Source organism: Labrus bergylta, chromosome 17 (genome assembly GCF_963930695.1).
Source record: "Labrus bergylta chromosome 17, fLabBer1.1, whole genome shotgun sequence".
In the NCBI taxonomy this organism is placed as follows: Eukaryota; Metazoa; Chordata; class Actinopteri; order Labriformes; family Labridae; genus Labrus; species Labrus bergylta.
Window position 1 is genome coordinate 5,130,492 of NC_089211.1, and position 14,681 is coordinate 5,145,172.

The 14,681-nt window shown below is 41.0% G+C and overlaps 1 protein-coding gene across 2 annotated transcripts in view; it reads right to left on the bottom strand.

The window, feature by feature from the left end:
- c6.2 (complement component 6, duplicate 2) overlaps positions 1–14,265 on the bottom strand; it is a 21,150-nt gene extending 6,885 nt beyond the window's left edge. The window contains exons 1-12 of one of the 2 annotated variants that reach the window (XM_020636029.3): positions 13,634–14,265; positions 13,236–13,408; positions 11,851–11,981; positions 8,956–9,094; positions 8,488–8,501; positions 4,260–4,368; positions 3,021–3,177; positions 2,399–2,543; positions 2,049–2,190; positions 1,413–1,551; positions 859–1,053; positions 288–531 (exon numbers count right to left, since the gene is read on the bottom strand). In XM_020636029.3, coding sequence (XP_020491685.2) covers positions 288–531; positions 859–1,053; positions 1,413–1,551; positions 2,049–2,190; positions 2,399–2,543; positions 3,021–3,177; positions 4,260–4,368; positions 8,488–8,501; positions 8,956–9,094; positions 11,851–11,981; positions 13,236–13,408; positions 13,634–13,765 — 1,720 coding nt within the window. In that variant the 5' untranslated portion in view covers positions 13,766–14,265. Of the gene's footprint in view, positions 1–287; positions 532–858; positions 1,054–1,412; positions 1,552–2,048; positions 2,191–2,398; positions 2,544–3,020; positions 3,178–4,259; positions 4,439–4,820; positions 4,985–8,487; positions 8,502–8,955; positions 9,095–11,850; positions 11,982–13,235; positions 13,409–13,633 lie in introns of those variants that run through there. The other variant, XM_020636028.3, reaches the window with a different exon arrangement.
- Positions 14,266–14,681: the final 416 nt, after the last annotated feature.

Genomic DNA, 14,681 nt, shown 5'->3' on the forward strand with positions numbered 1-14,681 from the left:
TTTTTAAGTTTCATGAATTCAACAATTTCTAATCCAAACATTTAAAAAAGTACATTAGTACAACAAAGGTTTCTATTATTGTTCAGGTTTCTTTTGACCTTTTTACGTCTTTATTTGAGAGACAGGACAGTGGGTGGCCCAGAGTCACAAATCGGTAAGAGAGATAGAGAGAGGGGAATCACATGTGGGAAGGAAGCCACACAGGTCAGAATTGAACCCAGGTTGCCCGCGTGGCTTTAGCATCTGTTGGGTTATTCAGAATTTTTGACCAGCAGCTGTTGGTGTACCTGAACTCTTGAGCTCCTCACGGCTGTACTGGTACAACAGGTCATAGTCGCCTCCCAGTACCCCTGAGCTGTAGTAGTGCGTCCCAAAGCGCTGGAAGATCTCTCTGTAGAGGGCGTAGTTGTACATAAGAGGAAGGGCGTGGAGGAACTGGAGGAAAGGCTGCGACAGGACGAGGTCCCCCGGGTCCCTCACCTTGAAGGTGGACACGGGCAGAACCTGGTGCACCCTCAAGAACTTTGAGTCCTAGAGGGGAAGAGACAAGATATGACTTAATGGATAGATGGAACAAACAAACAAAGGAAGGAAGGAAAGGGAAAAGAAGAAAAATAGGAAAGCATTGCTGATCATGCAATGTGTGCGCAGGTGCAGAATTATTGTGCATGCAGGAAATTGTGAGTGAAGGTATATTACTGACATGGCGTTTATGTTTCTGGCCCACAGAGTGAGGAGCTTTGGGTAAAATCCGGACATTTAATCTCGCCCTCACTTCTTCATCTTGTGGTCAGGAGGTTACCAATAGCATTTTGCAAATGAAGCTCCTCACAAGCATGTCACTACAAGCTCCCTCACCTTTTTCTTTGAAGCTTCAAAAGCCTGTTTCTTGGAGCTTTCACTTGACGAAGAACTCCCGCTGATGTAAAAGATGGGGAAGAAAAACAAGCCTTGACCTCGTTGGCTGCTTTCAGATGAAGATGACGTCTTCATGTCGATGGGCTCGGTGACCAGAGGCTGGGGCTCTGTGCTGAAGTCCTCCACCACTGCAGCCTGTACAAAAAAACAACAACCCCTTTTGTTAATCGAGGACTACATCACGTACTAAGAAAGTCTGATAGATAAGACTGCCCTGGTTCAGCAGGTTGGTAGGAATTGAAACTCTTTTATGTGATCAAGTGACTGAGATTGTATGCACAGGGCTAACATGAGTCCAATATAATGTCATTTTCTATCACTAGTTTTCTGTGCCTTGCCCACAAAGATTTAAAATTTGCCATCAAAGCTCTGATTGGTCGGTTGCATCTCCAGCTTTATCAAATATCTGACATTTTAGAGGTTATTCAGAGATCTGGAACCAGGCTAGATTTACTGATAGGCGTAAAATGAATGGCCACATACAATATCAATACCTTGATGTTCAGGCTCTCAAAGTTGTGCGGGACTCGGTGGTAGAGCAGCGTGCTCGCAGGCCTCCTGATGATGCAAGATCCTCCCATAAACATGTTGTCCAGCACCGCTCCCCTTGGCTCCTCTGCCAGGGCGTCAAACCTTCAACACAAATCACGGAAAATTAAAAATAGTCAAACATTTTTGTGCAATCTTTTGAAATAACGATGGTGGTTTGCCTTTATTGTAGAGTTAGGACAGTGGATAGGGTTGGAAATCAGGGAAAGAGAGAGAGAGAGTGCATGAAAGAAGCCACAGGTTGGATTCGAACCTGGTCTGACCGCTTGGAGGACTACGGCCTCCATACATGAGGCGCACGCGCACCAACCACTGCGCCACCAGCCACCCCGGTGTTTTAAAGCGGAGAAGCAGTCATTTGCAGAGAAGAACGTAATGCATGGAGCAGAGAAGAACGTAATGCATGGAGCAGAGAGGAATGTGATGCATGGAGCAGAGAGGAATGTGATGCATGGAGCAGAGAGGAATGTGATGCATGGAGCAGAGAGGAACGTAATGCATGGAGCAGAGAGGAATGTGCGCTGGTTCAAGTCAAAACTGGAGTTGTAAACTCAGCAGTGACCTCTTGACCTCCAGCTTACCCGTTTCCCACCAGGTCCGCCCCGGGGGCCACTCTCTTCTCTGCTGGACACACAATTTTAAAGTCGACACAATCTCTCTCATCCGAGTTATCTCCACAGTCGTTCTGCCTGTTGCACGTCAGGGTCGAGTTGATGCAGCGACCTGCAGCAGAAAGGAAGTTCTTTGTCCTACAGTATATATATTTATTATATTCATGTTTGTATGTTAAACCAGCAGATTAGAGGTCAAATAAAGGAGCCTGGGACATTTAAATTGTTCCAAAGGTTATGATAAAAACAATACTGGATTTAGAGGCTTGCTCTTTCCCCTTCATTTTATAACACTCCAGTTATGTAAACGCTAAACTTACCACTATCACACCTAAAGTCGTCTCTGCAGTCGATGGGTGCTAACTTGCACTCTGTGGAGGGGAAACAAGGCCTCTCCTCTGTCAGCTCCTCGCTGCAGGCTGATCCTCCAAACTGTGACGGCCTCGCAACGGACCGCGTCCGTAACTGTAGTAACCAATTCATGAGAACGACTTGTTTTATAATGTAAACCAAACTCTTACAGATTGTTAGTGATCATGATTTTACAGGGTCAATTTTGTAAAAATCAGTGGTTAGAAATAGAACAGTAATTAATCTTTTAATAGATATATTTTTTTAAGTCGTTTTCAGACACACTTGACGTGTGTGTGTGTTTGAATGTTCTTGTCCTCATTACTGTGTCTTGAAGGGTTCTGCAAGAGTTGAAGGACACACATTCTTTGCAAAAAAAATGTAGACACATTTATCAAAGTGAGGACAAACATAATGAAGAAGCGATTCAGCTTCTTCACTGAAGTAAAAGTGAAGAAAAATGAAGGCTCTTCAGAGTACTCACAGTATAACCTTAAGAACATTCACACTCAGGGAAAATCAGTTATAGCATTGGATGAAGAAACACAGATGATTCATGGTGTTCTGCAGTGAGGTTTGTGTTTTTCTTGCCTGTTTCTTGGCGCAGGGCGAGCAGTCAGACCAAGGTCCAAACTCTGTTAGCAGGCAGTTGATTGGACAGGCCTGCTCGTTACAAGCTCTCCTGTCGTTTCTCTCACACAGCTGATTGCAGCTGGCCTTCCAGAAGTAATCATCATACTGAAATGTCCTGCCAAAATCAAATCAAATCAAATCACTTCTTTATACAGAAGTATTCTATTGGCGCCATCTGCATGAGGTATTTGTATTTCATGTCTAGGTGAGCGACTCTGATGGTCTGGTCCCGCCCCTCTCCTCACTGCTGTGTAAACACTAACAAAGTGAATGTTGCTATGCCTCATTTTTTAGTATAGGCATTATTATGATTATTAGTATTAGCCGTGCTGATCCTATGTGACTGGATTGTTATTTCCATTGTTGTATCATGTTGAATAAAGTGTAACTCATGTCACATTGGGGGGGGGCTGTGGCTCAGTTGTTAGAGTCGTCGTCTCTCAACTGGAAACTTGAGGGTTTGATCCCCTTCCTCCTTCAGCCACATGTCCAATGTGTCCTTGGGCAAGACACTCAACCCAAGTTGCTCCCCCTGCTTCATCTGAGTGTATGACTGTGTATGAATGGGATTAGTTACTTCTGATGGTCACCTGACATAGCAACCTCTGACATCAGTGTGTGAATGTGTAGATGTGACCTGCAGAGTAAAAGCGCTTTGAGTATCAGAAGACTAGAAAAGACTAGAAAAGCCATTTACCATTCGCATGTCTGTCACCTTGTTATGCTGCAGTCCGCATATGAATACAAATACTATAATGTGTTATATGGTCGCACATCAGTTTAGTTTCATTGCAGCGACGTGTGAATGTGTGTATGCATGTTTAGGTTTTTGCTTTTCCGTCATTATGAGCACTAATTAATTTTTGACACTTTAATCAAATCTTTTGATTTAATCTCTCTCTCTCTCTGCAGTCATTGCTAACATTATTATTAGTAGTAGTAGTTATAGTACTATTCTCTTTAAGTATCTCCATACCTCCATCCCCTCACTTGCTCTACATCACCCATATATTATTATAGTCAGTGTTTGTATTTTGTAATTTCACTAATACAATAAAAAATGATTTTGTATTTCACAACAATAACTCATAACAAAGAATAAAAGAAGATAAATGCAGCTCACAAGGTTTCGATTAATAATACCATAAAAAGGCTTTTTCCAGTCTTGCTGCTGCCCACCTATCTGTATTGTCTTACCTGTGCCTGTGCTGTATCCCGTAGTTACAGGTCCTGGAGCAGGCAGACCAGGATCCCCAGGGGTACTGGTCACAGAAACAGCTCAGTCCAACTGAAATCCAGCTGAGCTGTAGCAGCAGAACCAACCAGCTGGAAGAAGCCATCAGGTATTCAAAGTGGTATCACCTCCTCTGAAAGTACTATCAAGAACATGCCAGATTTAAATCAGAATCAGAATCAGAATCGATTTTTATTGCCAAGAACATTTGCACATACAAATAATTTGACTTGGTGTTTTAGTGCAAAACTGTAAGAAGCATTTACTAACAAGATATAAATAATAGAGTATAAGAAATGTAAAAACACAAAATGTACAAAAGGTGCAGTATTCAAAGTCCAGTGAGCGTTAATGTAACACATAAACTCAGTTTCAGCCTTCACATTACTGAGCTACTCTCTGACTTGTGGGGCTGAAACTGATCTTGTAGAGAGGAGTTTTGGTCCTGATGGACCACAGCCTCTGGCCTGAGGGGAGGGTCTCGAACAGTCCATGTCTAGAAAAAAAATGAAATTCCAACTCACCGCATATACTGTCGTCCTCTTCAGGAGAGAAGGATTATGATTATGGAGCTGCTGCTGTATATTAAGGAGGATAAGAGCTCTCTCTCTCTCTCTCTGAGTTTAGCAGCAGTCTGACTGGAGGTGTGTGTCCAAGCTGTCTGTATTTGAACTCCCCCTTCATTCTTTCCTGGGAGTCTTGTTGAGATTTTTTTATACTTGCATTTCCCAAGCTGTGTCAAAATCTCAAAACAGAAACAAATCCCCCTTAATAATAAATAACACTGATAAAACATGGCAGCACGTAATGTTCTTATAACCCTGTTGTCTCTGTTTCATTACGGGAAGTAAGAAGCTCTGGAGTTTCCCAGCTGCAGAGATGTAAACCAGATGTTCCATGTTTGAGACTTGACACTTTGAGATACTGAGTGAGGTAAACATGTTCTTTCTTTCCACATTTTCTTCAGTTATCCAAGATTTTGTTTTGCACAATCGAGCAATAAACACAAAAATACAAAGTGGTCCATGTGTGTTAAACCCACCAGTTCATAAAGCCTTGTTCACTAAGTTGCAGAAAATCGTTTTTGTGATTGAAAGATGCAAAAGATAAAATAATGCACACACAGAAGCAGCCGGCTCATACATAATGACCCTCAAAGACCCCCAGTCTTTGGATAATTCTGCAGTCAGACTCAGAAGAAATATGATGTTTTTGTATAAAACTTTATTCACATTATAAAATGTCATATGATTATTATTATTATTATATCTGTACAAAGGTTTAGCTGTGATTTCTCTACAATGTGGGACACACTGACGACACAAACATGGCTCACTCAGAGTCATTAACATGCCCAAACAAAGAATGTAGCACCAGACATCACCACTTCACATAACAATAAAATAAAACCTTATACAGACATCAACTTACAAATAATATTGCACTTACATTCAAAGGGGAAATGGCTCTAGTGGATGAGTGGATTGCATTTTTTGTATTCTGCTGTTTCTTTATGTTGGACATCTGTTAGGCCATTAGAAAGAAAAGAAAATATGAAAAATAAAAATCTTTTGTCTTCATGAGGACTGCTGGCATGCGTCTGATTGGTGCAGATTTTAGTTTCTATTTCAGGCAGAAAATGTCACAATGAGCCAGAATATAAAAGAACAGACACAAATATAAATACTGTTTTATTAGCTTTGTCTTTAGGTTGTGGTATAGAAGCATTATAATATAAAATTAGATTTCACAAGAAGAAAACCTGATGTAATGGAAACTCAAAGTTAAAGATGGTGGGGTGGCAGCAGAGGTGATTCTAGAGTCTGTTTGGGGCCAGAGGCAAAAATCAATTGGGGGCCCTCCAACCAGCGTTCAGCAGGGCGGTAACTTTATAACTTTTAATAACTTTTTATTAGTATAGCACTTTTTTTACAAAGTGCTTTGACACAAGATGGAGCATAGAAGCAAGCAAGCAACCAACAACAAACAAACCCCAACAGTAAAAGAACCCAGACGACAACCCGACCAACAACAGAAGCCAAACATCATCAGCAACACAATAGTTCATAATAACCCAAGCAACGCAGTAACCCAGGCAACGCAGGTTGATACCAAGAGGACTGAAGCTCTTAGAAGATAAGCAGGCTATGTGATTTAAAGAGATAGAAACACAAATAAGTGGCTAGAAGCTGTAAAAGAAATAAGAGTTTTCTTAAGAAGATAAAAAAATAGATCAAAATGATAAGAGGGGGCGGTCTTAGGTCTCTGAAATAAACAATAAAAGCAGCTAAAGAATAAAATAGGTTAAAGGTGATGAGAACATAAAATCACAAGAAGCAGTTAAAAGGAGCTGAACTCAATAAAAAGAGATAAAAGCAATAAATCAAAAATAGATACATCCAAAGGAGCAAACAAATGACGTGAGTATTTAGGGTAGAATTAATTAATTAGAATAATAAAAGAAGTATGACAGGCTAAAACATAAAGAGAAGATACAATGAAATAAGGAGATAAAGAGGAAATAAGAAGGAAACCAGAAAATAGGAAGAAGACATCATGTAAAAGCAAGTCTTATTATAAAAGTGGGTTTTAAGAAGAGAGAGAGTGAGTGCTGTCAATTTGCACATTTTAGAGTTTGTCAGCCCTCTGGGGGCCCCTACTAGTCTGGAGCCCCAAGCAGATGCCTCTCTTGCCTCACGGAAACCAGCGCCTCAGGGTGCCAGATAGCCTAGTGGTTAAGTCATGTGTCCCATCATGCATGGAGGCTTTAGTCCTCATCACAGAGGCTGTAACTCGCCCTCGCCTGTTTGCTACATGTCTTCCCCCTCTCTCTCCTCCCAACCTTTCCTGTCTCACTTCAGCTGTCCTATCCAATAAAAGCAAAAAGGCCAAAAAAATATCTAAATTAATAAATTAAAGACCGACATTTCTAGAACAAAATATGTAGTTATAAGTTTGCATGCTGTAGTCCTTCTAAGCTGGCGGCCCGTGGGTGAATCCAAACGGGGCCTTCTTTCCAGCATGTCATTCCTCACTCTCTCTCTCTCTCCCCGATTTCAGACTCTATCCACTGTCCTATCTCAAAAGGCATAAAAAGACCCTCCCCATTTTCCAAGTCCATTACTCTTAGTGAGAGCTGAACATGCTAAAAAATATCTCAAGATGTCCAAAAGGCAAAGTTCAGCTAAAGCTTTCAGACAGTTTTTTTTCTTATGTGGCATAGAATTGAATTGACATTTTACACTTTATGTATTTCTTTAGAAACAGACCTAACAATAGTTATTCTTTATATACGTGTAAGTATTGTTACAGTGTGGATGGATTGCTTTGTCTACGAGGTGTTACACCACACAGGGAAGCAGAGACTCACCTGGCAAGAGTCTCTACTGAATGAAAGACGAAACACATGTGGAGGTTGTTTTGCGACTGAAACATCTCACATGATGAAACATTCAAACATGAAAGCGTGACACGAGCACAGTGAGAGAGCTTTCAATGAAAGATGCCAGTGCATAGCCTGAATATTTACATGTTTTATACTCGTCTTTATATTAAATGTCACAAAACAGAAAGATTCAGAGGGTGTTGAGCCCAAGAAAGAAAGTGAGAAGATGCCTTGAATTAGGTTGCAGATTCTCGAGGCTTACAATTTCCGATATGATGGAAAAAATACTGCCACTAAATAAAGAATATACGGTAATTAAGCAAGATTAATGAATCCCTTTTTATATCATTTACATCACAAAATATAAGCAATTGAATGTCCTTTTTTCGTCTTTGTGTTTACTGCAGTGTTTTGACCTTAAGACCCTCAGCCGGACACCATGCAGCAGAGTCCAGGGAAGCGTCTCTTCCTCTGCCGGATCAGCGGGTGTGGAGTCAGATTCAACAAGCTGCTGTCATCTGGAACACACAAGCAAACATTTTGAAATCAAACCTCATTATGTCATCGCATTTAATGATGACATTAGCCTCTGCATGTTTCTAATAAGCTCCACGAGCAGAAACGTGCTCAAACTAGGATCAATATTGGAGATGCTTTTGAAAAATGGAGAGAGGTTAAAACACAGAAAGGTTTACAGACCGATGCAGAGCTGGATAAACACTGAAGCTTCAGTGTCCACCACATGGTGACCTGCGTGAGCATCTACTCTAGAGAGGAGGGGGCGGGGGGAGACAGCTCTCTTTAATGTTTTGAATTTGGACTGCAGTACCCATTTTAAACACCAGGTGGTGGAGTTACATATTGTGCCTTTAAGTAATATGTCTTAAAGTGTCTTTACAAAATAATTTCAGTGAAAAACTTTGGACACAAAGAAAAGAAAAGGTTCATTGTTGTTCCAAGATGACCTGTAGTGACCTACATGTCAGTATGAAAAGTTGTAGCAGATGGGGAGTTGACTTTGAATTGCTAATGAATGACGTTGTGAATGTTTTCTATCACCAACAGGTACCTTGGTTTTTCAGCGGCAGAGGCATCGTGTCCCTGAGTTTGCTGAGTAGGTTTCTCATCTCTCGCATGTCTCTGTGATGACAAAAAGAAAATCAGTCGATAAGAAGAATAATTTAGAAAAACAACAGCAGTTGAAATTCCGCTTTAGAAACTGACAAAAGAAAAGTGAAAGAATGAATTGTTAGGGGCAGGTGCAGCTGCTGTACCTCTCGATATTTTCAATATCAGTTCCCACCAGCCACTGCTCCGTCAGGAAGTCTATGGGGGAGGAGGATCGCTCCTCCAGGATCGGGACGTCTGAGCTTTCATCCACCCTGAAGTCCAACTTCGGCTCGGAGTCCGTTCCTTCAGGTCAAAACAGAGACACAGCACACTAATGTCAACAAAGACAACTTAAACACAGTATTTCATTTTCTGCATTTAACATGTTTTCCCTTCACTTTAAACCCATACTAGCATTTGTAGAATTATATTTGTATTGCTTATCTGTCATGCAGTATCTGTTAAGGCTTACAAGCTTCACTCACTCAGTACATCTGATTGCTCTTTGGCTGTTGAATGTGATGTGTGTGTGTGTGTGTGTGGTTTGTTCTTGTGCTGTTCTTTCTTTTATGTCGATCACACACTGATGCCTGATAAATAAAGTTATTTGAAGTTGAATATATCCCATAAAAAGGAAAGCCCTGCGCTCACTACACTGTATTTAAAAAGTACAATCATGTACTTTGTGATGATTTTTCTATTTGTCTGCTTCGTTTAATCTGACTGTGCAATACAAACAACAAGTTGTCAGGGATAAGGTGATCTCGGAGTATCAAAACACTTCACAAAAAGTCTCTCTTCTCTATTTAAGGAAGAACTACCTCAACGTTGAATCAAAGCTCCTCTATATTTGTGGACTACACAAACAGCTCTCTGCTGCTCTCTGCTGTCTCAACTGTGAGTGAACTGAACTCTGATCTCAGATATCATGAAGAACTTTTATAGCAACATTACAATTTAAATATGTATTGGTTTCACAGAAGCTGAAAAGGATAGTTTATAAATGATTACTTTAGTGTGTACAGCCAGACACTTTAAATATACTCTACAGAGAAAAAGAGAGACAACAGGAGCGCAGACCACTGGTGCTCATAGAAGGACAACTTCACCTTCTTGAGACCCTAAAGAAGGTGCAGGCAGATATATGTCGGTGTATTCTAAATGTTTCTAGCCCTATGAATTAAAGGGCTGGGACCTGGATCATTTATGCAAATGTTTTTTGAGCTAAAGTTTTCCTCCACCTTTTTATAAATTTATTTAAAAAACAATACTCTATAGAGACTTCAAGAAAATATCATTGGATTTCTTGTCTTCAACGTTTTAGGATGTAAAATCCTTTTTCTAAATTCCTGTACTACTTATTTTGCTAATGTTGTTTTAGCTTTTGAAAATATAAATTAAAGTGTTGTGATTTAAGGATTAACATGTTTCCTTTTTTACTGAAGACACTCGTCATAGAAGGAAAAGCACTAATGTTATAAATGATCGCTCTCTCAGAAAACTATGACAGTGGAACAATGATCCACAGCAGGCACACTCTATGGATCCTGAAAATGAAGCAACTTTGCTAAGTTCAGTTATTCATATCAATACCTGTTCTTTTCCTACTGTGACATATCAAAAGATCTTGTAGAAATGTGAAAAAGACTCATTTCAAGGGGCCTTTCTCAAACTGCTCCCTCCACAGCCATACTTGTCCGTCTGACGTCAAGCCCACAGCTGAGTGAAGTACCCTTCGTTAAGGCGGAGGGGAAAAATACAACAGCAAGCTTATGGGTTAACTCCTCACACTTGCACAAGAAACAGGAACTTTATTTTATACAACCATTAATTTATGTCACTCAAATAATAAGTCGTCCACTTAAATAAGATTAGTAGCCTCATTAAATTCCCTTCACAATATGAGAGATGTCTATCTGATGTTTATACAATGATTAGTTTTGTAAGTCACTGTACACATCAGACACTTCACAGTCAAATAAACACAAATAACGTTATCAAAATGTAAAAAGTTGTTCATTAAGGGTCACATATTGTACTTCTTTTCAACAGGTTTAAATAAGTCTCAGAGCTCCCCAAAACATGTCTGTGAAGTTTCTAAATCCACTCTGATCCTGTATTTGATCATGTCTATAAACCCCTCTATTTCAGACCTGTTCAGAACAGGCTGTTTCTGTGTCTGTAACTTTAAATATGTAAATGAGCTGTGTCTGACTACGCCGCTCTCTGGAAGGGCTTGGGTGGCTCGGTCTTTCTTGCACCATGCCAAATTGTTTAAGGTGAGAAGGCAGACTCAGAGGACAGAACAAACACCTAGCTGTGGGAGTGTCACCCACCTGGGGGAGGGGCTACTGCCCTTTGTGATGTCATGAAGGGAAAATCTCCAAATAGCCTGTTTGAGCACACATTTTCTGAAAAGTGGAGCAGGCAGAAGACGGAGAGGATGGACTTTTCTCATCTTTAAGGGGTTTGTAGAAAGACTAAGGACACATGTTAGTGTTAGAGAAACATGATAAAGTGTATTTTGCATGATATGTGACCTTTAAATCCAGATAATAATGTAAACATTTTGATTATAACATCTGTATGATACTAAGCACTTTTCAACCTTATTTAGAGGTGTTCAAATTTGTGGGGGTGAGCGTGCAGATCTTTCATTTTGGCCTACAGAGCGTCAGGTGTTGCACCAGTTTAGTAAGCCAGCATCGGTGCAGACTCGCTCTCAAAGGGTTCAACAACCCACTCTTACCCTGCACTCCGAGGTTTTTGGATGGCATTCAATGTTGGGGACCCTTCACGAGTGTGCAAACAGAGTGAACATGTGAAGGGGGAGGGTGTCTAGGGAGTGATTTGAGAAAGGCCCATGGACTTTATTTTCCTTTTCTAACTGAGGGGAAGATTATTTCCACAACAATCTGAACCAAACAAGCAAAATAAAAAGATTAATTTACATATGTTCAATGTGATCAATGCTTTTTGAATAAGATTAATTTCTCTGATATAATTCTTTCTGGACATTTTTGTGGTATTATCATTGTGAGGTTTTTGTGTGATGGTACTTTTTCTGTGCAGCTGCAGCACCCCGAGCAGGCACACGGATTTGAGCATCTCTGTGATGAACATCTCCAGGCAGCACTGCAGCTGGATGAAGAGCCGGCAGATCTCAGGGTGGATCTCTCCGTCCTCTGGACTGAAGCACAAAGAGGAGGAGGAGGGAAGCAGAAGAAGAAGAACAAAAGAAAGAGATCCATTGAAACAAATGTACCACACATTCAAGCTTACAGAAAGTTCTGTTACAGTGTATGGTTCATTTGAAACATCAGGCTACATGTTGAAAAATTCTACATTTCAGCTGCTTTATATAATCAATGTTTTACCCTTTGAGATTTCAGCCCAAAAAATAAACATATAAAAGAATATTTTTCCTAACTTTCTTTTTCTCCTATTTCTATGTCCTTCAAAAGAGAAACTTTTCTAGAAAAAACACCATTCTTTAAAAAAGAAAACAGATCCTTGCCATCATCAGTAACTGGAACAGAAGATAAGAAATGCTTAAAGTAGATTTTGGCGCCCCCTGTGGACAAATCTACAACTGATAGTTCTTTGTTGGTTTCTCCGATATGGTTTGAGCTTGACTGTAAATAAACATGGACTAAGCCTCTGTGACATCACCATTTGTTACTGAAGGGGGCTTTTGAAGCCCATCGATGGTGGTCTGCATGCTTGATAAGCTTTTCGAAACGTAACTTTGAGTCACCCTAAGACCAGGCAAAGACCTGGAGCTGAGGCGGATTTTAACCCTCATCATAAACTGCTACACCGCGGCCGACCATCAGTCAAGGTCAGCCACGAGCCTTATTACAACTCTTATTTTAAAATAAAAAAAATGATGAGCTATAAAAACAATGTCACCCCGTAAAGTGTACCGATAAAGACATGAGCTTTTTAGACCGATTTAATTTTTTGAACCAGGCTGTAAACATGTTTGTTTTTGCTTTTTGAATGGGTGTGTATGTGACTTCCGGGACTTCTGCAGCCAGCCTCAAATTAAATCAATGAACTGCAGGTTTTTGCACTTCTGCATTGGCTTCATTTGATCACTCATTGAGAATCTCTGCCATAAGAAAGACTGTTTTATCAATCAGTTTCAGGCATTAATAATAACAAAAAGCTCATAGAAATAGAAAATCTTGTCCCTGATGGTTTGTAATGCTTTTGTAGGTCATCTAGAAAGATCAGTAGGTCTATTCTTTTTCAGCTCGTTTAGTTTTAAAAATCCTTAACATGAGCTTTATTGTGAGAATAAATGTTTAAACTCTCAAGGAGAAATCAGGTTACTCGAGGTGACTGACGTCTTGAAAACAATGAATGAGAGCTGGTGTTCCGTCTGCTGCAGCCAAAATCTGTTCCCCTGAAAAACTATCAGATGATTGTTGGTGTTTACCCTGACACAGAGATGACGGCGAGGTCCTGGTGTGCAGCCCGGGCCATGGAGCATCCTTTGGTCCGTGTGTGGTGCATCAGAGCCCGCAGAGAGGGACAGTCTGCTGAGATCTCTCCCACGGAAATGACCTGCTCCCGGTACAGAGCTACGAGGTTGTTGAATTCTTGCACGGTCTGGAGGAAAATCAACCAACAACAGAAATGCATGAATTCAATAAAAAAATAATCTTACAAGGGTTCCAAGAAAATCTATCTTTTGTCTCTATTACGCGGTTGGTGCATCTGTACGGCGTAAATAAAGGAACCTGTCATTTGGTGCAGAGCTACAGACAGAATCGGACCTCTTGCATATGATGAACACATTAATATTCACTTTTTTTTTTTCAGTAGGCTACCCACCATCCTGCTTCCGTCCACGACCTCCTCCGTGCTCTCCCTGCGTTCCGGCTCCGTCTGCGCCACTTTACTGACGGGGAAAATGATCCCTGCCGATCTGGGGCGCTTTTTCCGCCCGTACGGTGCAGAACACATGCATGCAAACACCAGCACGGGAGCCCAACAAGACGCAGATGGGTAGAAAGAAATGCTTTGTCCTTCACCAAAAATCTGAAAATATCACGCTCAGCCGTAACGGGATCGCAAAGGTTCGGTAAATGCAGGAGTGTGTCGTTACTCCTGGATGAGGACGGTGTAGCGGGTCGGATGGACCCCCAGGAGCTCCCTCTGCATCCCAGCTGAGAGGAGAGTCACCTTCAGCCCCTCCTGAAGGCCGAGAGGGAGGCTCCTCCGTCTTCCGCTGCGCGCTCACGTGTGAGGAGGATTCAGACGGAGCCAACAGCAAAACAAGTCGTCACCCACCGACTGATGATGATTAACTGTTTAGGAGCAGCAGTGGTCCAGCGTAACGAAGTGTAACAAAGTGTAACAAAACCTTCTCAAACACCGACCGCTGAATGACATCGAAAGGAGGATTATACAGCCCTGACATGTTATTGTGAACTCAAATCATTTTTCTATAAGAGTGCCAATTAAGCAAAAATGATTACGTGATTTGTGATGGTTTGATTATTATAAATAATTGTTCGCACCTCTTAAAGCTGCATTCATTCTTTGGGACACCAGGGGGCAGCACAACTGCTAGACAAACATCCTGCAACAATAAATCTGCACACAGCTCTTCCAGCGCAAGAAAGCAAGCTATATTGGATAGATTTAAAATATTTTCCAGATATAGACTGAGCTACACTGCAGTGTTAAAATGATAGGGATTATGTGTTGGTGTTAACTTTGATTGTTTTCTCATCAAAGAGACAAAAACATGTGATGTTTGCAAAAAATTAAGCCAATGCGGAAGACTGCAAAAAAGCTGCAGTTCCTCGACTGTCCACTTGAGGCTTGCTCCAAAAGACGCAGAAGTCCCACACACACCCCATTTAAAAATGTCCAT